We start from the raw sequence: 25,849 nt of genomic DNA on the forward strand, positions 1-25,849 counted from the left end.
AATGCAAAGAACATGTAAAGGAAGTTGTGTTGTGTCATAGTCTTTGGTGGGCAGTGGAATTAAGATGGCCACCAGAGAAATAAATATTTGAAGTTTACATATTTGTTGGTTTCGTTCATTCTTTATCATCAAAAGCACATAAAAAACACGGGACCTCATGTTTTTAACCCTAGACAACCAGATTTAGAGCCAGCATCAACATCGAGACACAGCAGCGATCCAGCAAGCAGCAGTGATTACTACAATGCATTGTAATGGCGCCAACCTAACTTCAAGTGCTAACAAGCTCCGTAAATGGGAGTGAAATAGTGCGATTATAGCAATTAGCAATATCTACGACCAGGCGACCATTACAAGTGGAACAAGTGAAGAAAACATGTCTGTCTGGTATTTATGATGAATAAAATGTGTATTTATTGTACCCCTAAGCCCAGTCTGACTGTAGATTCTATTCCACAACAGTCAATAGTTATATCTGGAGCCTTAGTCAGCAGGGAGCATATCTTAGCTGACTGTTGTACTACACTTTCACCAGGGAAGACTTGAAGTGTGTAGTCTGCACCAAATGTCTTTGCTATCTTAAGCCGATGAACAACAACATCTGAAATATAAGATGTAATTTCAGGGATTAAAGTAAGTCTTGAAATTATTTAATAATATACATTTCTTAAATATGTTCTGTCACTGTCACCAGTGTTAGTCAAAAGTCTATCTTTGAAACATTCAAAATCAATTTCCATTCAAAACTAAAGATCAAGGTTGATCCATCTAACTAAATTCCATTAATTCTTTGGTCATATGTTATTCTGAGAGCTGTGTTTTATTTTATGGGAATGAGATGGGTGCAGAGGTATACTGAACAAACTGTCCCACAAATATCTGCACATAAACATATATTTCCACTGTAGTCTTACACATGTACACGGCAAGAGACATAAAACCAAACTCCTAGAATTACATGGCGGCTTGAATGTCTGATCTCAGTCAAAGATCATGTTGTTCATAGTCGATATGACCTCGACTCCACACAGCCCCCCCCCCCCCTCCCCCTGCAGTACAGAGTACCACAGATGAGTCTTGGTTGGAGAAAGTGTGGGCATTGACTCTGTCGGTGGCTGTACGAGATGATAGATGCACGACCGGGTCCTCCACCTTGACCAGGGTGGGTTGCGGAGGCGGAGCGACTTCAAAGTTGTGGAGCCAGCAAGGGCGGACAATGCGGCAGCCTGTCCGTGAGCAGGCAGGTGGAACGGCGGATGGTGGTGTGTAGGTGTGGTAAGCCCAGATGCTAACTGAGCCATCCCCGGGTTCCCAGGTTCGATTCCCGGTGGGGTCAGGGATTTTCTCTGCCTCGTGATGGCTGGGTGTTGTGTGCTGTCCTTAGGTTAGTTAGGTTTAAGTAGTTCTAAGTTCTAGGGGACTGATGACCATAGATGTTAAGTCCCATAGTGCTCAGAGCCATTTGAACCATTTAACTGAGCCATCCGGTGAGATGAAGGCATGGATTGTCATCGGGTCACACTCACGAGGGAGAGTGAGGCTATGTGCTACACTGAAGTTTGGCTGGTCGTTGGGTGGTGAGGTCGCGGTGTCTGTGAGTAGAATGAGAACTCAGTCGTTGAGAGTTATGATTGAAATGTTGTCCATGTGGTGTGGGGGTACGATGCAGAGCAGGGTGACTATGGGAGAGGGTGTCTCCATAGTCTGTGAGGTAGTAGTGGAACATGCACACAGGATGGAGGTTGACGTGTCCGAGAAACTCACGAATGGTGACAGGGAGGCACCAGGTGAAAAGAGAGAGACTGGCAGGAGAGTTGTTAGAAGAATCTGACTGAGCCAGCAGGGGGGCATCGGGGTCCACGAATGCTGGTTTGAGTTGGTGTAACAAAACAGTTTGGGGAGAGTCTTTGACAATGATGTCGAAAGTTGTATCGCACCACCAGAGGACCTTAAAGGGGCCAACATAAGAAGGTTCCAGAGGTTGTCAGACTGAATCGTCTTTCAGCATCACATGGAAACAAGTGTTGAGAGTGGTTGGCATGTAATTGTCTGGCAGGGAGTGGCTGATAGGTGGGTCCAGGTGCTCTTGTTTGAAGTGAGTGTGCATGGGACTTGTGAAATCCGGGTGGGGGGGGAGGGGGGTATCCTTGGGTACCTGATGCTGAATGAGTTCCCCTGGTAGGACAGGGTTCTGTCAGAATGTGAATTCTGAGATAGGTCCCTGTAAGTCGGGCTTGAAAGCTGAGCAGAGGCCGAGGAGCACCCATGGAAGGGCTTCGGACCAGAGGCAGCCGTGGCACCTGAGGGATATTTTCAAATTGTGGTGCCACCATTCTACGAGTCCGTTGCTTTGTGGGTGGTAGGCTGTGGTATGAATTTTCTTCATGCCACAGATGTTACATAAAATGGTGAACAGGGAAGACTCAAACTGCTGAACCTGGTCGGTGGTGATGGTGGTTGGACAACCTACCTAGTAATCCATGAGTAGATGAAACCCTTGGCCACGGTCTCGGCCATGATGTTAGGTAAAGAAACTACCTCTGCTCCACAGGATATGTGGTCGATTGTGGATAGAATGTATCTGTGGCCCTCTGATGGTGCAAGAGGACCGATAAGATCAATATGTACATGCCAAAATCGTCCTGAGGGAATATCGAACCTGCTCAGTGGTGGGGTGGGGTGGTGGCTGATTTTGTTGCATTGACAGGGGATGCAACTGTGTGTCCAAGTCTGACAGTCCAGTTTTATATTTTTCCAAAAGAAACACTCAGAGATGTGCTGTGTAGTGGTGCAGACACCAGGGTGAGCGAGGTTGTGCAGTGCATCGAACGCCTGCTGGCGCAGGGGGGCAGAAGCAATGGGCGTAAGGTACTGGTAGAAGAGTCACACCACACTTGGTACACAATGCTATGGAATTTAGCTTTGGTAAACACAAGGCATGTTCGAGGGTCTGCAAGGAGAGCTTGAGATTCGTCTTCAGAGGCTTGTAGGGTGGCCAGGTTGGATAAGTCTATGATGCACGAAATAGTACTGATCCACGAAACAAAATCTGCAGCGATGTCCATGCCTTTGATGTAGCAAAACGTTGGTTGTGAATTGGGAGACTAGATAAAAGTGGCGGAAACACCGAGGGGGTGGGTCCTTGGGTGGGTTGTAGAAAGCATCTGTGAGTGGTTTGTGATCCGTGAGGATGAAGAATGAGCGACCCTCCACATCAGGGCAGAAGTGTTTGACAGCCTCGTAGACCACAAGGAGTTCTCTATTGAAAGCAGAGTATTTCTTCTGAGCTGTTGATAGTTTTTTTAGAGAAGAAATTATGAGGGCGAAACCATGTCTGCCTCGTGCTGCTGTAGTACCACTCCCACTGTGATGTCACTGGCATCCACAGTGATGAACAACTCGGCCGAGGGGTCAGGACAGGCGAGTGTCACGGCATGTAAGTGCATTGAAGTGCATTGAAGGCCTCCGGCATAGGTGCAGTCCAGCGAGTGGGTTTGAGTCCTGAAGTCTGTTTACCCAACAGCAAGTCTGCCAATGGGGCCAGCATGGTGGCGGAAGAGGGCAGGTGATGGCAGTAGTAATTTATTGTGCCCAGGAAATGTCAGAGTTCTTTTTAAATAGCGTGGGGGGGGGGGGGGGGGTGTGACATGCTGTAAATGAGTATGTCATCCAGATATGCAAAGCAAAACTCGACCGGTTGTAAGATGGATTCAATGAATCGCTGCCATGTTTGCACTGCATTTTTCAGGCCAAATGGCATGAAGTTGTATTGGAACAAACTAAGCAGTGTGATAATAGTTGTTTTAGGAATGTCATCCGGTGCTACAGGAATCTGGTGACTGTCATTAGAAGCACTGTTTGAAACACAAGACACTGAATGTGGCGAGCGCATTGGGGTTGCGGAGTCTACTGGACACGAATCATCACACGCGATTAATGTGTTTGGACTAACCTGATGAGTGTCTGAGCTAGTGTCAGCCAGAGAAGCTCGATTAGGTGGTGGAACTGTGGACTGCAGTTTTAGCAGTGAGTTACGAGCTGCGACAAGCTCATTGTAGGTGTGTGTGATGTGTTGTTTCAGCTCATTGCTGTCCCATCGGAGTTGTGCCACCAAGTCGTATTCTGACAGTAGATTAGTTACACTGGTCACAATTTGGCCCGCGAGGGTGGAGCCCTTGCATACTAACTCACATGTCGTGAGAGAAGCAGAGCAGGGAACATAAGTGCGGGAGCACAGTATATGAGTGTTAGTGGGATGATGTAGCACTGAGCCCTGAACTATGTTCAGAGAGAGTTGTAATGGGACAAAAAATCCATGCCGAGAATTGGATCATCAATGTCGGCAATGTAGAAAGTCCACAGAAAATACAGAGAATGAGATAGGTGCACCGTAACTTTGACAGTGCTTGAGGTTTGTAATGTTGATGTGTTAACAGCTCATAGAAGTGACCTCGTCGGTGAAAAAATGGGGGGAGCCATCGATGTAGGTATGATAGACACATCAGCACCAGTTTCGACTAGGAAAGTGAGCCGTGACAAAACGTCAATCACGTACAAGCTACCACTCAGTAGAGTGGATGAGTTGATGGAGAGCAATGTATGAGGATGCCCATGAGGTTCCCTGCAGGACTCGGTGGCTTTTAGGTCCAGCAGTCGGCATTTGGGTGCTGGCAAGGTAACCGGTACTTCTTGGCATCCTTACTGAAAACCTTGTGTTACCAACAGTATGGATGAGCTGGATGTGGTGGTCTGACATGTATACTGGCACATATGGTGCGTGGGTGATCCTGGAGTGCTCAGACAGTGGAGAATGGAGCAGTTGTGCCAACTAGTGGTGAGTGGTGAGCTGGCTGGCATTGTCAAAGCAATGAATGCAGTTGGTCCGCAATGTGGAGACAAGAGCAGCCAGAACCAGCCCCCCCCCCCCCCCCTCGCTATAAATGACTGGTGGAACTTGCGGAAAGTCACTTCAGTGTGGTAAGATGCGATTGGAAGGTGAAACACTAGTTGGGTGCATTTTGTGGTAATGGTGGCGCTGCACGCAGCACCACAGTAACTGTCACTGGGGCCCGTTGAGAGTCAAAGTACGTGTGCAAATGTAGATGGCTTTGAGCATTATACAATTGATCGGTAGGTGCACAGTTCTGAATATTGTTCACTTCAAACTTCACACGTTGGTGAGCACAGTCTGGCAACACGAAACCAGAGTCCATTGTTTGTGTTAGCGGTGTAGCACTCGACCGTTGTAGAGAGACAAAGTTTGAGGCTAACACGGATGGAGATCACGAATCACTGTGAATTAGTGTAGACAAACAAAGCATTGGGTGAGGCGGTCGTGGTGGTGTGCACATAACCTGTTGATGCTACAACACCCAGTGCGGTAGTCGCAGAAGACATGAAAACTTCGGGGCACCAGTATGGGAACAAGATGTGTGTAGAGGTATACTGAACAAATTGTCCCACAAATATCTGCACTTAAATATATATTTCCACAGTAGTCGTACACATGTACATGGCAAGAGACATCAAAGCAGACTTCTAGAATTACATGGCAGCTCAAATGTCCAATCTCAGTCAAATATCATGTTGTTCAGGCTGATATGACCTATCAATGTCACAATTTCATGTATAATTTACCTCTGTGCCTAGTGATCTTGTCACTGTTGGGACATTAAACCATAACCTTCCTTCCTTCATAATTCAACTTCATTTTCTGCAAATAAAATTGCTGAATAGTGTGTAGCCATTCTTATTTTGTGACACTTTCTGAAATTTTGAAGTCATGTCATGAAAATCTGGAAACAAACAATAAAAACTGAGGGAATATTATCACATTTATTTTTACTTTTTCACTATCAAGGAATGAAGAATGAAGTAAAAAATGCAGCACTGTTTAAATAACATCATCCATTCACTTATAACTTTTTGTATGTAATTGCTTTATCGACACTAATTCATTTCAGGAACTACCTCCTTTATGAGTGATTGACAAATGAAACCTGATAAACTGACCCCTGCTTTGGAAAACCAGGCTCTGCCTGTTACAAGTTAGGCTAAAGGGGGAATGATGGAGGAGCAGCATATCCTTAAAAAGCTTGGTGTCTGTGGCCTATCTGGTAGTAAGTTTTAAGGGCCTCTTGCCAAAATTACGGCAATGACTGCATTGGTCTTTGAGTACATTTCACAGAACAGAAGCAGTTTTCTCTGCTGGATTGGTATACAAAGACACTTCACCCTACAAAAAGGTCACAGTTCCTCCAGTAGTCACATTCAACAAAATCAATGAGACTGTTATGGCAACTGTTATCATTTCTGTGCACCTCATTGGGACAGCAGTGACTAGGTGGCATTCTATGATGTGGAAGATAATGACTGCCAAATTATCTTGCCTTAGTACATGCATTTGTTTGCTAAAAGTGTCAAAATGGCTCCCTACTGGGTAAATTATTCTGCAAGTAAAATAGGCCAACATTTGAATTTCTGGGCAGGGACTGTTTGGGAGGAACTATAAAAACACAAAATAAAGCAATTGCTAGCTGTATTTGGACATGTGGAATGTTAGAACATTAAAGACATGAGGAAAAATTGGAAACTAAAAATTCTAAAAGTGGAAATAAGTAGGAGACAACACACATTTTAGGAACCAATAAGATTATTATGCAATTCCAAACAAATAAAAATTACTTATAGGTAACAGAGAATGGAAAGTCCATGATGGACTAACAGACGGGCACAATGAAGAGACTGCTATACATTGAAGTTTTCAGCCAAAAGGGTCTCTTCCAAAGTAAACACACACATTCACACAAGCACAACTCACTCACATGACCACTGCCTTTGGCTGCTGTGGCCAGACTACAGACTGCAACAGTGCCTGATGGGAAAAACAATCTTGCATGAGATGTGGGGATAAGGAGGAGGCATGGTGTGGGCAATCTATCCTTTTCATAACTTTGTTGTTACAGGTACCAGAAGAGAGATGAATGGATACAAACAGGACAAGATTTCATGTGTGAAGTTCCTGGGCATCCAGATGGATAATAAACTCAGGTAGTACCAGCATGTGGATAAGCTTATCAAAAAAGCTCAGTTCTGTCTGCTTTACAGTTAAAAACCTCTCTCATTCTGTTGACAGGCAGACAGGATTCTCAGCAATAATTTGCATACTGACACTCAATGCTGTCCTATGACATAATCATCCAAGGTATTACAGTTAACTTTATGAAAATATTTCTTCTTCATGCAACAGGAATATTGTGTAAAGATTATAACAGAACATCTTGCAAAGCCTCTTCAGGAACTTAGAGATCCTTCACCTTTACAAGCTGATAGATACACTCTCTAAAGGTGTTAGTGGTTAATAACAAAACTAAATTTAGGGTGAATTCATTACAACAATTCCAGAAGTAAAAATAATTTCAGCATATACACTCCTGGAAATGGAAAAAAGAACACATTGACACCGGTGTGTCAGACCCACCATACTTGCTCCGGACACTGCGAGAGGGCTGTACAAGCAATGATCACACACACGGCACAGCGGACACACCAGGAACCGCTGTGTTGGCCGTCGAATGGCGCTAGCTGCACAGCATTTGTGCACCGCCGCCGTCAGTGTCAGCCAGTTTGCCGTGACATACGGAGCTCCATCGCAGTCTTTAACACTGGTAGCATGCCGTGACAGCATGGACGTGAACCGTATGTGCAGTTGACGGACTTTGAGCGAGGGCGTATAGTGGGCATGCGGGAGGCCGGGTGGACGTACTGCCGAATTGCTCAACACGTGGGGCGTGAGGTCTCCACAGTACATCGATGTTGTCGCCAGTGGTCGGCGGAAGGTGCACATGCCCGTCGACCTGGGACCGGACCGCAGCGACGCACAGATGCACGCCAAGACCGTAGGATCCTACGCAGTACCGTAGGGGACCGCACCGCCACTTCCCAGCAAATTAGGGACACTGTTGCTCCTGAGGTATCAGCGAGGACCATTCGCAACCGTCTCCATGAAGCTGGGCTACGGTCCCGCACACCGTTAGGCCGTCTTCCGCTCACGCCCCAACATCGTGCAGCCCGCCTCCAGTGGTGTCGCAACAGGCGTGAATGGAGGGACGAATGGAGACGTGTCGTCCTCAGCGATGAGAGTCGCTTCTGCCTTGGTGCCAATGATGGTCGTATGCGTGTTTGGCGCCGTGCAGGTGAGCGCCACAATCAGGACTGCATACGACCGAGGCACACAGGGCCAACACCCGGCATCATGGTGTGGGGAGCGATCTCCTACACTGGCCGTACACCACTGGTGATCATTGAGGGGACACTGAATAGTGCACGGTACATCCAAACCGTCATCGAACCCATCGTTCTACCATTCCTAGACCGGCAAGGGAACTTGCTGTTCCAACAGGACAATGCACGTCCGCATGTATCCCGTGCCACCCAACGTGCTCTAGAAGGTGTAAGTCAACTACCCTGGCCAGCAAGATCTCCGGATCTGTCCCCCATTGAGCATGTTTGGGACTGGATGAAGCGTCGTCTCACGCGGTCTGCACGTCCAGCACGAATGCTGGTCCAACTGAGGCGCCAGGTGGAAATGGCATGGCAAGCCGTTCCACAGGACTACATCCAGCATCTCTACAATCGTCTCCATGGGAGAATAGCAGCCTGCATTGCTGCGAAAGGTGGATATACACTGTACTAGTGCCGACATAGTGCATGCTCTGTTGCCTGTGTCTATGTGCCTGTGGTTCTGTCAGTGTGATCATGTGATGTATCTGACCCCAGGAATGTGTCAATAAAGTTTCCTCTTCCTGGGACAATGAATTCACGGTGTTCTTATTTCAATTTCCAGGAGTGTACTATGCATCCCTATCTAGGGCTCAGGATTGAATTTTATACTCTGGTGCAAAGGCCTATAACAGGTTGCTTGTAGATAAACAAAGTAGAACAGTACCTCATTAGCCACTCCAACAACACATCAACACATATTGACTTAGGGATGTAAATTCTGCACAGCTTTAATGTTTGCATTAAAAATATCTTGACCCTGCCAGCATATGGACAGCTGATAGTGGTCTCCACAAAGTGAATGTTTTGTCTGAAGCATTACATAAAAACAGAAGCTGAATAATATAAGCAAAGAAGCAGTTGTTTTTTTCTGTTCCTCAGAATATGCTTGTATAAAGTAGTCTTGGAGTAATTTCCATTATTATCAGTGTTAGTAGATTAGCATTAATCTGTTGTTAGTATACTTTACAGAATGTAGCCTGCAGTGGCTACTTGTGCCTGTTAATGTATAACTTGAGTCATTCAACATCCTAGAAACCTCTCCTTCAGAATAAATGGTATGGGTCTGTTAATGATAGAGGAGGCGTAGTAATAATAACTAATGGGAAAATTTGCAACAGAGTAAAGGGGAATCTGCAGCAAGTGCATCCCACCATCCCTCAAATGAACCGTGCCAAATCTGTTAATAACCACACCGACTCTGCACCAATGTGAGACAATGGTACAAGAAAAAGAACTTACTTAATTCAGGGGTAAACAGATGGTGAAAGAACTATAAAAATTCCAACGTCTTCAATGAGTGCTATGCAAGATGTATGACTGTTAAATTTACACAGTATTTCCTTGCTCACTTCTGCTAAAATAATATTTCCTTTATCATACCTGTTTCCCTCAAGATGATGATTACAAAGAGTGTAATCGGTATAATTGCAAATATTTCTATTAGGGACTGAGAACAGTGTACTTAAGAAAATTAATTGGTATTTACATCATTTGCAGACTAATAAATGTAGGTATTACAAGTTGTACCTTTTTCTGTCAGGTATGTATGGCAAGAACAACCCATTAAGGCTTATTTTCCCTTGGTAGTAGGTCAGGCATTTAAGTATGGATGTGTGGATGCAAAATGGTTAGTCTATCCTGACAGGCATAGTCTTCTTAGTGGTGCAGTTATGACCATGCAGAAAACATCAGGTAATAAATTATGTGATGTGTTTGTAGGAAGATGTTCAACCACACACAAAAAAAAAAAAAAAAAAAAAAAAAAAAAAAAAAAAAAAAAAAAAAAAAAAAAATATACAACTGACACACTGATGCTTGTAGATATTAAGGTATGATATATAAAAATATCTATACTCGTTACACTCTGCATAAGACAACATGGTGTGAATGTTTACAAAATGAGCATTGTAGTTTTCAAGTTAAAACACTGAGAGGCACTTCTATGTACAAAACATGCTGAACAAAGATTCTTCCTTAGTTTATCTAGGAGTTGAATCCTTTTAGTTTGTTGTCCACCTGGCATTTTACATATAGTGTTGCATTTAGTGTATGATCATTTTTGTCTATTTGTAGTATCAGCAGGCCATGTTTTCTTGTTTGAAATATTATGCTATGGTTTTTTGTGAGAATAAGACATAAACTGATTGCTGTGAACCAGTTATGGGACTATGTAAGTATCATTTCAGTAGCACTCAGTGTAACCAAGTAGTGTCCTTGATCAGCATACATCAAGCTATGTGTTCTTTCATTCTGAGTTTAGTTTTTTTCCTGTAGTGCAACATATTGATGTGACCTGGCTTTTGATATGAAGGAAAGACTTAATCAAATAGAGATGTCATTAAACCATAAAAGTTTAGTTATTCAAGGAATGGATTTCTCCACATTATCATCTTCATCATCACCATTGTCATGCACTGTACAAACACTCCAGGTGCTAGAGTAACTTGTTACTTTTACTTCTAAATTATTTACATAACTTTCCACTGCTATATTTAACATGTAAATTTCTTGTGTACAATTATGTTAACTTAACTGTAGCTGAAATTATATTAAAATTAAATTTTTAAAACTATGAATTTGTAAATAACAACAAATCAGTATAATCCTTAATAGACAAAGAATTGGTATTTATTATTATTCCACTACATGTTAGGTAAACCATATTTTTGGTAATTTCTTAAACAACTCCAGGACACCAAACTTTATTACTGCTTAATACTAAGTTCACATCAGATAAACATTTTGTACTGACACTTAATGGAAGGTCATTACAACTAGATGCTTCAGAATTAATTTTACAGTGATCCATGGACCTTCCTCAATTTGTGCTTTTTTGTCAGTTTACCAAAAAGTATCTCCTGTAATACCTGTCATAAGCACCTTGGCTGCACCCATTGCTTTTGCCGCTATAAGTGTGATGAGACCAATAGGTCCTGTTCCTGTGATAAGAACAGTAGAACCCAATGTGACTCCAGCCCTACGACATGCCTGAACTCCTACAGAAAGTGGCTGTACAGGAGCACCTTCTTCTAATGAGACATTGTCTGGTAACCTGTAATAGAGGTTAAATTAAGATTTACAGCATATGCCTGCATCAATACCTAAAAAGTTGTACTAGTATTAACAAACACACAAAAATATGTTACATATGTGTAAGACAATATGTGAATCTTTAACCTAAAAGTCTTCAAGGATCACCATATTTATTCATCTAATTTTTATACGAAGTTGTTTACTTTTAGGTATTTGAGAGTTCAGTCTAATAAAAAGCTGAGTATGGCCCACCGCTTGAGAGCAGAGAAATATTTTTTTACTCCCTTTTCATCCATGCATCCGTACATACATTCATTCATATATTTATTGCATTCTCTAGAACCTATTATTAAAGGGATATGGGACAAGTAAGGCTTAAATTAATAGAGAAATAAATAACAGAAATTACTCTGTAGACTGTATCAACAATAAACTTACATTAAACTGCTATTTGAACTGCAATAAAAAGGGAGATTGTAGATGATTATATAAAAATAACAGCAAGCTACTATGGTACTACAAAAAGGCACTTTTTTAGTTATGTTAATTAGAAGATGTTTTATCTGCTGCTTCTTGTTTAGTGTGTGAGTAACAGTTGTACACCTCATAAAATAATACACAAAGTATTTAACTGTACAAAATTACTTTTTATTTCCAACTACACAAATATACATTTCCAAACATAGGATAACCTGACACTGAAAGTCATTCCAAAAATAAATTTTGTATCAACAGTAACATCCACTACAGTCAACTGCTGGATCAATTGGTCTCACAGGGCATCCCCAACCCCCTATAGTACAGAGCACCTGGAATTTAAGGAAATTTAAACTTTATTTGATGATCAGCTTCTGTGCAGACTGTAATGAAGACAGTATGGCTAATGGCTGATGAAAAGGAGGAGGGGGTGGGGTGGTAACCACAGCTGAGATCTGTATGAGCATCTTTCGGCTTGGTGAGGTGTATGGTGTCAGTGTGGTTTGTTGTAATGATTAAGGTGGGAATCACACTGACTTTATAGAGCCATTTTGGAACATCTTCATGGTGTGGTCTCCTCATCACAACACCAGAAAATGGCCAGTGTCTGGTGGTTGGAGCAGAAATCTAATGATGTCCTTGTGATGTATGACTTGAGTACAGTCATCCAAGGCTTTGTGAATGAAAATGACTTCAGCTTTCATTAATCACTGTTCTTCACCCATGTACCCTTTTCTCTGTTCCCATTCCAACTCTACACAGCCTTCTATTCCACCAGTGCACCCAGAGGAATTTTAGTTCTCTCCTTGTCTGTCCCCCTACCCCTGCTGTCCATCTAGCTCCCTCACTGTACCTAGCTGCCAAACCCTTTCTGTGCCTTGCCCTTGTATGCCCCCACAAGCACCACTTTAACACTGCCAAACTCTACCCTGCTATCCCTCCACACACTAGCCTCCTCTTTACCACAAACACCCAGATTGCTTCTCCCACCACGAGCAGTTGCTTGCAGTCTGGCCTCAGCACCCAGAGACAGTTGTCATGTGTATGTGAGATGCATTTGTCTGAATGTGTGTATATGTGCAATCTATCCTTTTCATAATAACGTTATTATCCCATCCTGGATTTTCCATTGCTGGATTTTGCCTACAGGCTTTTCTTCCAGCCTGTAACCAAGTGCTGTTTTTATTTGTTACTGTTTTCTAATGCGTTACTATACTCAGGGTCTGTTCCTTTCTTTCTCTTCTTGCCTGCATTTCACTGTCACATTCCAAACTGCACTGCATGCTCTGACTTACAAACCACACTGCATCAACTGTCTCATTGGCACAAACACATGGCTACAAGACCATGCTGATTGCTGATCCAGCATCTTGTGTTCCACATCACTCCTGCTGATATCATTAATCCTAGACCTTCACACTGATCAGTCTTCCTGCATTACTCTCAAAAAAATTTTCATGTTATTTTTCACACTTTCCTGTGCTACATAAACTTATACGTCATCCTACCAACTGGGACTATTGATATTTTTAAAAATATCAGGAACCCAATATATCAGTACTTAAAAAAATATCAATACGGACCCATGATATATTCACAAATGTTACTGATGAATTGATGGAAAGAATACCTATGTTCCAGCCAAACAAAATCAGCTGCACATTGTAAATATACTGCCAGTTTTATAGCTGTATATTTATGTACTGATTCAGTATTAAACATTCTGTACATCAACAAGAAGCAAGCAGCCTACTTATCCCCCTCAGAGCAAGAATTCAAAGGAAAATGATGCATGCACACTCTTGGCGATAACTATTTTGCTAATAATGGTAACTGCAGGTAAGTGGCACAATAAAATATCTACAATGGGTCCATCATTTGGTTTCATCACATATCGGATTTGTCTGGAACATTTACTGTCGACTTTCCTGTGCTTTTCATTTCTGTGAACGCCAGTGACCTAGCAGTTGCAGTGTCAAAACTGCAGTTTTTGTTGGTAGCACCAAGCGCCAATTGTGTCAGCATTTCCTCTCACATATCTCCATCCATCGCAAAGAACAATCTTGTCATTTAGATATTTGTTCATCAGTTTTACAACAGTTTTTAAAGAATGCCAAGGTGAAGAAATAGCATACCAGTTGCATTAAAAATTGTTTTCCAGTGCAACTGGTGTGCTATTACTTCACATTGGACATCTTGTTATCCCATTCACACCGGCATCCACCAGTGCTATCTGACTTCTTCTTTGTGCCATCTATACTTGCTTCACACAGTAAAAGAGAAAGACTGGATGTAATGAAAGCTCAAAAAGTTGTAAGACTCCTTCACACATTGAAAGTAAAATTATGTTGTAATACAATTCCAAAAGTATAACTTCAAATATTTATTGAAAACAGTGAAAAAATATAACATAAAATAGAAATATTGGATTGTGCTTTTGATATCGATATATCATTAAATCACTCAGAAAATTATTGCTCATGTATATTGATATATTTTAGAAAAATATCAGTATGTCTATATTTTATCAACAGCGCTACTACCAATCCCTCCCCCATACCCACCATTATTTTTCCTTTCTTATTACAGATTGCACCCACTAACCTCACCTAATCTACTCATATCTGCTGTTCCCCTTCTGTATGCATATCCACCTGCCAACACACAGCCCACATTATAATCTAGTCATTTATTTTTAATTTTATTCTTATTGTGTTTTCACATCACTTTCAGTTCGTTTTTGCCTTTTGCTATCATACTATTCCCTCAGGTTTCATCTTGTTTCTTCGTACTTCATCCATCCCACCCTATTTTGTGATGTTTCTCACGTATTTTTGCATATTTTTGTGAATTTGTTTGCACATATTTATATCTTTAGACAGTTTTATCCTCTACCATGGATCCTTGCTTCCTCCATCTGCGCCAATACAGAAAAGTTTCCTTATCATGCATACTTTTCCTGCCTGTTGTTTGGCTCATGGAATCCCCCTAATGGTCTTACCAACAAATTACCCCTCTCTGGCTGCAAGGGTTCCTTCCACTGTGACCACCATCTCCCCTCTATCCATAAAATTCACCTGCAGTACAGTCCAAAATTCCTGGATATCATTTCACACCATGAAACTCTTGCCCTCCAGGCACTTCAGCAGCATGCACAATGCCACCTCAAAAAACTTTGCAACCTGTTCACTTCATACTCCCACCTTCAACAACCACTATCCACCACTTCTACAATAGCTGTGAAACTCCCCCACATTCCCTCATAGCTGACAAACCCTACCTTCCAGACCAAATACATTCACTCACACTCAGACACTCTCTCCCATTATCATATAGAATTTAGAACCTAAACAGACCTGAAACACAATCATGAATCTTTCCTCCATAGGCCTTAGTCCCACAGAAGTAACAGTACTATCCAAAGGGCTTATTTGTTGCCCCATTCCCAAATTCCAACATGCTGGATTTGTTAAAGATCTTCTCTTCTTCTTCCATTCCCAAGACACTTTCTTGCCACCACCTCTACTGGCCAGACTCAACCAAAGACCAATGCTGAACCATTTCTGACTCAGTTCACTTCTCCATCCAAACGTGATCCACCCTCATTGCCCCCATATCAACCCCATTAACTTTCCAAAATTTCTTACCCTTCAACCTTGCCTTACCATCATTCCCCAAATCCCTCAATATGCAAGCTAGTCTTACGGCTGCAGAAAGAACTGTAATCTACCACCTACAAACTGATCCTTACCTTATAATCCTACCAGCTGCAAAAGGCTTCACCACTGTTATTTTGCAGAGCAGGATTTACCTGGTGGAAGGATTCCATCAGCTCTCATCTGACTTGTCCACACACAAACCCTACCATAGCAACCCCATTCCAAAAAACCAACAAGATCTCCAGTCTCTCCTCAAATCCTTAGGCCCATCCCAGATTTGCTCCCCAGAGTCTATTTATCGTTCCACCCCTACCTCTCTCCGTACCCCTACCTTCTATATGCATCCTGAAGTCCACAAACCCAACCACCCAGGACACCCCAATCATCAGCCAACCAACCCCAACCACTAGCAATACTTTGACAGTTGCCACCCATTCTATACCACGCAGTCCCTTCCATACGGCCTTCCCACCAGTGGCCATCATATCTGTAGTGATGAGCAGTCCCTCTCAAAATATATCTTCACAGATCATAATTACCCTCCCAGTATTGTACAGCAACAGATCTCCCATGCACTGCCTTATCTCTCCAGTCACCCACCATCCCCCAAACTCCCCTCATAACTGAGTACCAGCCAGGACAGAGGCAACTAAATCACATTCTCCTCCAGAGTTTTGACTACGTCTCTCTGTGCCCTGAAGCAAAGAATGTCCGACCCACTATCTTCCGCACCCCTCCTGCAGTGGTATTGCACTGTCCACCAAATATCCTTGTACATCCCTATACAACATCTGTTCCTAACCCCTTGCCTCATGGTTCATGTTCCTGTGATAGACCTAGATGCAAGATCTGTCCCATACATCCTCCCACCACCATCTACTCCAGTCTGGTCACCACTATCATCTATACAACCAAAGGCAGGACTACCTATGAAACCAGTTATGTGATCTACAAGCTAAGTTGGAACTACTGTGCTGCATTCTACATGAGCATGACAACCAACAAGGTGTGTGTTCGCACTGACAAATTGTGGCCAAGAAACAGCTGAACCACCAAGTTGCTAAGCATGCTGCCCAACACAATGTTCTTCTTTTCAATGACTGCTTCACAGCCTGTGTCATCTGGACCCTTCCTAATAACACCATCTCCTCTGAATTCAGCAGATGAGTACTCTCCCTGCAATGTATCCTATGTTCATGTAACCCTTCTGGCCTCAACCTCTGGTAGTCACTGTCCTTCACCCACATAATGCCTTTCCCTTTTCCCATTCCAGCTGTACATTGCCTTCTACTCTACCACGTCTTTTTAGTTCTCTTCTTTTCTCCCCCCCCCCCCCCCCCCCCCCACACACACACACTCCGCCACATTCCTGTATGCTCCCACAAACAGCACTTTACCATAACCCACCCCACTCTCCTATCCTTTCCCACCCCGCTCCAGCCCCGTTTACCCCCACCACCCAGACTACTTCTCCCAGCATGCACAGTTGCTTGCAATCTGGCCTCAGCAGCCAGAGACAGTGGTCATGTTTGTGTGAATTTCATTTGCCTGAATGCGTATGTGTATGTAGTCTAATTCAGAAGAAGCACTTTTTGCCAAAAGCTTACTTGTTTTGCTGTCTTTTTGTTGTATTTTCCTGTGACTCAACATCTTCACTACATATTGTGAGTAAAAACTATCCTTTTCATAATATTGTCATTAAACACACTTTCTTTGGAATTGAAACACCAAGAAACACAGATATTATTAAAGTTAGATGTTTTTATGTTGCAACGAGGATGTAGATGTAGCTGTTTAGTTCAACTTTCTTATAGATACATCAGTTACAACAACCAATCGGCTATAATGTTGTGATTTCTGTGGTTCAACCGTATTCCTCATAAGGGACATACTTCTCATTCTTGCTTAATATGACAAATGTACATGCATGTACCTCACATATAATGCCATTTTCAGTCCCAGTTAGCTACAACATTTTCCAAGAATCAATGTACGGTAAATGGAAATCATTTTGTTGTAATATGACAACTTGGAATATTCTTCTCCCTGCCCTTCCATCAAGAACAAGTGTAGTATAGACTCCTCACCTCATTGTTACCCTTGTGCATTCATACTACAGTAGTGGTGACAATCATAGAACTCATCAACAGTACACGTGAAGTACTTTTGTTATGCAGTACAAGAACTGATGAAGATGACATATCTGATGTTTTACCTTAGCTGGTGGTGAGTGAAACAATTCAGAATGATGGAACCATCTATGAAGATTGATTGCCTCTGCAGCAATTGTAGAACAGCATGGCCACTAAAAGACAAGTTTTAACACTGGAAGAAAAAGTGAAATTCATTCATGAAATCAAGAATGGAGTTGAAAAGGTTAACTTGTGTCACCAATTTGGCCACGTAAATTCCACAGTCCAAATAATTTGGAAAAACAAGGATAAAATTGTCACTGTGTGTGAACAAAATAGATCTATAATTAAGCGGTTACAAAAAGCTGAATGGAGCAATGGGGATGAGTGCTGCTTAAGTGGTTGAACAAAATAGATCTAAAATTAAGCGGTTACAAAAAGCTGAAAGGAGCAATAGGGATGAGTGCTGCTTAAGTGGTTTAACCACCAGAGAAGCATCACTGTACCCATTAGTGGACCTCTCCTTATGGCCACAGCAGAAGAATTTGCCAAGAAATTAAAATATGAGGAATTTGTGTGCAGCAGTGGCTGGATTGACATATTTAAGCAATATTGCTGCATTACTTATGGAAAAATTAGTGGTGAAGCCCAACAGTGTGAATACTGAATCAATCCAACAATCGCTCACTACTGTATGGCCTACAATTCATGAAGGATATGCAGACTGTGACATCTTTAATAGAGGAGAGACTGGCATTTTCTTTAAATTAACACCGGACAAAATACTGAAATTCCTGGGCTAAAAATGTGTTGATGGCAAGTTATATAAAGAAAAAGAAACTGGTTCTAGTATGTGCTAATTCAGATGGAACTAAGAAGAAAAAATTGTTCATGATATTCAAATGTTGTAATCAGGTTTACTTAATGTGGTGATCATAATTCAAATTCAGTGCTATTTCCAAAGCACTCAGAAGTCAAGGGTTTCTGGTGTATGCTTCTCTTCTCTATATGTTCTTCCTTAACGTAGTTCAAGTAAGACATGAAAAAACAGCTCTTTGAGAAGAGTGTAGTGTAATGGTGGTGCCATGTGTGTGTTTTCTGTAATACATTTATCAACAGTGATGATGTGTGCATTTTAATTAAACAGCCCACCCACTTCCATGTATCAGTACGTGCTGCACTTATAAACATTACAACAGGTTATGGCCCCAGTGGACAGGTGTGGTGAGCATATTTAAGAAACCGAGGTACAAGAACTGATGAAGATGACATATCTGATGTTTTACCTTAGCTGGTGATGAGTGAAACAATTCAGAATGATGGAACCATCTATGAAGATTGATTGCCTGTGCAGCAATAACTATTTTGCATGATCATTTAATGTTTGTTCACAGATAAAATTTTGTGAGGCATGGGATGCCATAAAACCTGGGTTTGGAGCACATTATGATCAGTTAGATATGGAGAAAATGAAGAAAAATGGGAGGGCCTTGTCCATCATTCTAATGCTGGTTGAAGACTGTTACCTACAGATGATTAGCCCTCTAAAACTAGTGAAGGGAGTGTGGGAGAAATTGGATAAAATACACTTCAACAGTGGGCTTCTTAACATTATGTCCAAGATGAGGGACTTAGTAAATATGAAGAAAGAAGACAATGTGACTATGGATGACTATGTAACAAAGATATTGGCTGCCAATAGATTAGTGAAGCAGGGGGGTCTTTACCTTTGATGACAAAATAGTTGCAGTCTTCGTGCTTCTAGTACTGCCTCTGGGGAAGTATGAATGCCTCATTAGAAGTTTACAAAGAGACAAAGGCAGAATGACCACAGATCTTGTCATCAACAGACTATAATTAGAAGTGAAGCGCCTAGAACCAGTTTCAAAGTCCACTAAGAGCCGAGAAGAAGCCAAGGCATATATGCAACATGAGGTGGGGGTCATAATCAACACAGTTTGGCCAAAGCCACTATAAAAATCATAAGCAAAACCAAGAAAATGAGAAGAACACAGCTAGTAGAAACAGAATATGTTCCTGCTATGATGAAGCAGATCACATTGTCATGGGGTGCCCACATTTTCATGGAAAACAAGGAATGGCTGCAGCAAGCAATCAGAGGGCTCCCAAGAAATCAGAATACAGGACAAATGGGTGCAATCTCAACAGAGCTAAGTATTATCCAAACAGTGAAGACTTAAGTGCAAGTGCTAAAGGAGATAAAATAGTGGCTGTTACAGTGACCAAAAGTGGAGGAGGTGCTGATGTAAAAGTGTGGGTCCTGGATGCAGGAGTGTCACATAATATGACCACACACCAGAAGATACTGGAGGACTTAGAGATGGGCAACTTTGAAGAAGTGAAACTGGCTAATGGGAAAGTTAGTAAAGTAACTGGTAATGGAAGTGTTGTCATTAAAGCAGCAAAGTCATGTGGGGATAAATCAATCCAACTAACAGAAGTGCTTCTGGTGAAAGGACTGGATAGCAACTTGTTGTCTGTTATATAAATAGACAAGAAAGGAATGTGCATTAATTCAAAAACTGTGTGTCTATCCGTGAGAAGGGATAGTTCAGAGAAAGATCATCAGGCAGTGATATCTATTTAGTGGAATATGAATATCATAAAGTGAATAACAATATAGCAATGCCCCAAAATGACAAAACACATCAACCAGTGGAAAATAAAGCAACAGCCAGACAGGAAGAAATTTTGTGGCATCAAAGACTTGGACACACAGAAGTATGTGGAGTCACAAAATATAAAGAAAAATGTGAAGTACAAGGCGCATTCAAGTTCTAAGGCCTCCGATTTATTTCTCTGGACTGGAAAGAGATAGAAACATGCGCATTGTTTTAAAATGAGGCCGCATTCATTGTCAATATGTCCCAGAGATGGCAGCACCATACGGAAGATGGAATTTTACCGCCAGCGGCGAGAATGAGCACTGTTTTAAATACTTAAAATGGCGACGTTTTCCTTACTTGAACTGCATGCAATCATTCGTTTTCTGAATTTGCGTGGTGTGAAGCCAATTGAAATTCATTGACAGTTGAAGGAGACATGTGGTGATGGAGTTATGGATGTGTCAAAAGTGCGTTCATGGGTGCGACAGTTTAATGAAGGCAGAACATTGTGTGACAACAAACCGAAACAAACTCGGGCTCGCACAAGCCGATCTGACGACATGATTGAGAAAGTGGAGAGAATTGTTTTGGGGGATCGCTGAATGACTGTTGAACCGATCGCCTCCAGAGTTGGCATTTCTGTGGGTTCTGTGCACACAATCCTGCATGATGACCCGAAAATGCGAAAAGTGTCATCCAGGTGGGTGCCACGAATGCTGATGGACGACCACATGGCTGCCCGTGTGGCATGTTGCCAAGCAATGTTGACGCACAACGACAACATGAATGGGACTTTCTTTTCATCAGTTGTGACAATGGATGAGACGTGGATGCCATTTTTCAATCCAGAAACAAAGCGCCAGTCAGCTCAATGGAAGCACACAGATTCACCGCCACCAAAAAAATTTTGGGTAACTGCCAGTGCTGAAAAAGTGATGGTGTCCATGTTCTGGGACAGCGAGGGCGTAATCCTTACCCATTGCATTCCAAAGGGCACTACAGTAACAGGTGCATCCTACGAAAATGTTTTGAAGAACAAATTCCTTCCTGCACTGCAAGAAAAACGTCTGGGAAGGGCTGCGTGTGTGCTGTTTCACCAAGACAATGCACCCGCACATCGAGCTAACGTTATGCAACAATTTCTTCATGATAACAACATTGAAGTGATTCCTCATGCTCCCTACTCACCTGACCTGGCTCCTAGTGACTTTTGGCTTTTTCCAACAATGAAAGACACTCTCCGTGGCTGCACATTCACCAGCCATGCTGCTATTGCCTCAGCGATTTTCCAGTGGTCAAAACAGACTCCTAAAGAAGCCTTTGCCGCTGCCATGGAATCATGGCATCAGCATTGTGAAAAATGTGTACGTCTGCAGGGCGGTTACGTCGAGAAGTAACGCCAGTTTCATCGATTTCGGGTGAGTAGTTAATTAGAAAAAAAATCGGAGGCCTTAGAACTTTAATGCACCTCGTATATATACAAGGTAAAATGAGTAGTCAGCCTTTCAAACCAAGCCAAACTGCTACTGAAAATATTCTAGAATTGGTACATAGTGATGTGGGCTACATAAGACAGACATCCTTAAGTTGAGCATATTACTATGCTACTTAGCTAGATGATCACTCAAGATATTCAGTAGTGAAAGTACTTACGTAAAAAAGTGTTGTATCTAACTCATTTGTGGTGTTTACGGGATGTGCAGAGTGTGAGACAGGGAGAAAAGTTTCAGTCAGACAATGAAACTGAGAACATCAACAGCAAATTTGAACAGTTGTTCAAGAAAAAGAGCATGTTACACCAGAAAAACACAGTTTACTCCACCACATCCAACAAAAAAGCAGAGCACCTGAATGAAACACTTATGTCCATTGTGAGGTGTCTAATACACCAAGGTGGTTTGCCCAACAACTTTTGGTGAGACGCTTTGATTTTGGCATGCTATATCCAAAATAGCTGCCCAACAAGATCCCTTGATGAAAAAATCCTGTATGAAGTCTGGAATCAGAAAGAACTTATTAAAGAGGACTTGAAAATGCTCAAAGTGATTGGTTGCAGATCCTGGACAGGCACACTAACAGTCTGAAAAACTTGGGGAGCAAATAAAAGAATGTATTTGTCTTGGAGTAGAAGAAGGACTGAAAGGATATCCTCTGTGGAGTCTTGGACAAAGAAAAATCCTTTTGAGAAGATATGTCATCTTTGATGAGAGAGTATTCCCTCTGAGGCTACAGTAAACAATCATGAAGCAGATGGTAACAGCTGACCAACACACCTATAATGTAATAGCAGACAATACCAAATGGTGTGGTTAAGCTTTCCCGATCAGTCAACAGATGGCGACAACACACCACCAAGGAGTGCAGAACCAGTAGCAGACAATTCACTCAAATCAACAGCTGTTCGAGGTGTCGGGAGTCAATCCAGGGTTGGAGATGAAGACAGATATAAAACCAAAGGCAGTGTAGTTACCAGCAGTGGAGATAGTGATGTGTGTGATTAGTGTGATAGCATGTTGGAAAATGAAATTTCTAGTGCATAAATCAAGTAGGATTATGATGGTCTTCATATCTGGTGAAGCTGAAGAAGTGAGGTTAGTGTCTCTTTGCAAATTCTTTTGTTACCATTTGTTGAGTGAATCTATCTGATCCAACATCAGTAGAAGAGGCTTTAGTCTCAGTTCACAGGGTCAAGTGGCATGCAACCATGGAGTCAGGCATGAGTAGCCTAAAACACTACAGTACTCTGTTCTGTAGTTAAAATGAACCTGTAATTTTATAGACCCATGCCAAAATAGTGTCGTCAGCCTTTTCTGCCACTTCCTTATACAGTCCATATCAAATTTTAGATCTCCTGGAATGTGGATTATGACATTTCCTTGAACAACTTAAATGTGGCCCAGAGTAGGTGCCCATCACCTGTCCTCGAGTTCCCATAGGGATGTCCCCTCACTTTGCAGCACAACAGAATTGTAATATCTGCTGAAACACCAGACAAAGTGTGCCTGATGACATTTAGGAGAAAAGCTTTGTATGTATTTGTCTGTATATTTCAGCTGATACTGTTCATATTTCATTGTAATAGGATGGAAAATCCTATATCATGATCTCTGGACAAATAACAAGTTTCCACCTAAAATAAAGCCTAACATTTGAAATCCCACCAAATTCAGAAGAACATTACAACTGTGCCTCACTAGCCACTCCTCCTGCAGGATTGATAATTTTTGATAGCGACATGGCAAGTTGTACGGCTTACTGAAGGAGCTGCATAAGAGTAGTATGTTGTTAACTGACCTCTCTATTTACAGATGTAGGTAACTGTTTTCTTTGAAAAGTACCAGAGTAATGAAGTAAACATTAAGCTGCCAATATGACATTAAACAACAGCTTATCTCAAAGTAGCAGCTTTCTCCCCAACTTACCAGGTTAAATTTAACTAACTTAAGCATAGATATGTGGAATTTTCAACAGAGAATGATCATAATTTTCTTTGACAACATACCTTTTCTCATCATCGGAATTTTGACGGTCTTTCTCAAAATAATATCCTTTGGATGCAATGCACTTGCATTTCTGCCAGTCTGAAAAACTTGCTGGAAACTAATTTTTGAAAGGTCCTTCAAAATCATCTATGCAGTCTTTGCTACTGCTTCTGATGATAGAAAACATCTGCCGAAGGTGCTTCTCTTCAGGTTAGAGAATAGAAAAAAGTCACATATGGTAAAATTTGAGCATCACACTGACTTTTGCAAAATAATCAATATCATCATTTGCAATTTGCAACTGTACACTATCGTGGTGCAGCATCCGGATTCAGCCTGTTTTACGGATATGTGATCTTTTCTATATGGTATGGACTTGCAAAGTTTTTGGGGGATCCCTGTAGCACTGTTGAATTATTGATGCATGTGCAGACACAACATGCTGATAAACCATTCCATGAATATCAAAAAGAAAAGTGAGATGAGCAAATTGCAGCAAAAGCAACCACTTTTGTTTTCTTGTGTGGGTGGGGGGGGGGGGGGGGTGATGAAGGAGTTTTCCTGTTTGCTCGCAGGATCATAACAAAGTAGCCAAGTTTCATGAGCATAGATTTTCTTAGAAAGAAACTCCAGATCTTCCTCTAGCACCAACTTCAAATACACATAGACTTGTCTGTTTGGGAATCAGCCATTTTGGAGCTCACAGTGTACAAATATGTCTTATGTGTAAATTTTCTCTCAACTTGTTGGTGGTACTCAATGAAATTTTCATTGTTTGAGAAATTGTTTGTAAGGTTATTTGTTGACCTTCTCTCACAATGACAGTAGCAGTGTTGATGTTTCCCTTTGCAAGAGCAAAAGGTGGAGAGCAGGAACATCTTCTTCTGGATTTGACTGTGTCACTGCTTTAAACAATTTAAACCACCTATGAGCTGTGCTGTAGGGAAGAACAGTCTCTCCATAGGATTCCTGTAGCAATCCATATGCCTCAATGGAATAGTTGTCGATATGAAAGCAGAATTTCAAAGCCACATATTGCTCATCACACATCACCTCTATTGGTGAAGTAGGCGATACTAGACTTAGCTTGCCCACCTCTCACAGTCAGGATTGCCAACAGTGAAACTATTATGACATGTTTTTGACACGTTAAGCTAACACAATGTCATAAGGCTAAATTTTGGAGCAAAGAATTATGAATGTAAAAAATTTATGATCATTCTTTATTTTAGTATTAAAGCTGTTAAAGCAGTATATGGATTAAGATTCTATTACTTCCTTGTGGCTTGTTTATCTTTGCATGGGATCTTTCCACATTCATGGAAGTATTCCTTCTGGATGGGATGTATGGGACATATTGAGTGAAAGAACAAATAGAATTTACTGCCAGTATGACTGGGAAAGCCATTCATTATTTAATATAACGACAATCTTTAGTGTACTGTACAGTTGTGATTTGTCGTTTAGAAAATGCATACAGAGCATCAATTGCTTGCAAAAGAATTTTACTTCATTTATTCTCATCAATGATAGTAGAGCTGCAAATCTTAATAGACTCAAAGTCTAATTTCACGTTTGTCAAATGATGTAATGAACAATTAGATTGCTTGCCTACTATACTACAGTCCTGCAATATGGTAGGGTTATATACTGTAGGGAACGGGTGTGAGAAAGGTAAAAAATACCCTGGATCTGAGCCAGAAGAGGATTGGATGTAAAAGAGCACAATTTATTACAAAATAAACTCAAAAATATTGACAAACTATAATTAATAATGACCAACTACAGTAATGCCATTTTCTTGTAGTAGGTGCCTGCTAAATACAATGTACATTGTACTTAACTGAGATTGTTTGGTTTGCATGTGATTTTTACAAATTAAACTGTCTGTTCACATTAATATGACCAACTGTTGCATGCATAAACAACCACCTTTTGCACAAGACAAGCAGGAAGATAGTCAATGAAGTTCTGGAAGGTACCGACAGGGATGTGAAGTCATGTGGGTTTCATCATTGCTGTGGCCAGCTGTGATAGGTTTCCCAGTTGAGAATCCATGACACAAACAGTGTGATCAAGGTGGTTCCACATACTATTGATTGCCTGGCTGGTAGATGCCAACATGCCAAGGAAAAACAAATTGCAGGATGGGGTAG

The 25,849-nt window shown here is 41.7% G+C and overlaps 1 protein-coding gene across 1 annotated transcript; it reads right to left on the reverse strand.

Moving 5' to 3' along the window:
- Nucleotides 1-413: 413 nt before the first annotated feature.
- Nucleotides 414-17,544, reverse strand: LOC126095514 (sorbitol dehydrogenase-like). Its single transcript, XM_049910299.1, has 3 exons — nucleotides 17,540-17,544; nucleotides 11,151-11,335; nucleotides 414-601 (listed from the first exon to the last, which is right to left on the reverse strand). Exons 1-3 carry the CDS (start codon nucleotides 17,542-17,544, stop codon nucleotides 414-416), a joined length of 378 nt encoding a protein of 125 aa, XP_049766256.1.
- Nucleotides 17,545-25,849: the final 8,305 nt, after the last annotated feature.

The sequence above is a fragment of the Schistocerca cancellata genome, chromosome 8 (genome assembly GCF_023864275.1).
Source record: "Schistocerca cancellata isolate TAMUIC-IGC-003103 chromosome 8, iqSchCanc2.1, whole genome shotgun sequence".
Taxonomy (NCBI): Eukaryota; Metazoa; Arthropoda; class Insecta; order Orthoptera; family Acrididae; genus Schistocerca; species Schistocerca cancellata.

Coding starts and splice junctions, on each gene's coding strand:
- LOC126095514 (XM_049910299.1), bottom strand. Junction 602..11,150: donor AGCCAAGGTGCTTATGACAG/GTATTACAGGAG, acceptor CTTATATTTCAG/ATGTTGTTGTTCATCGGCTT.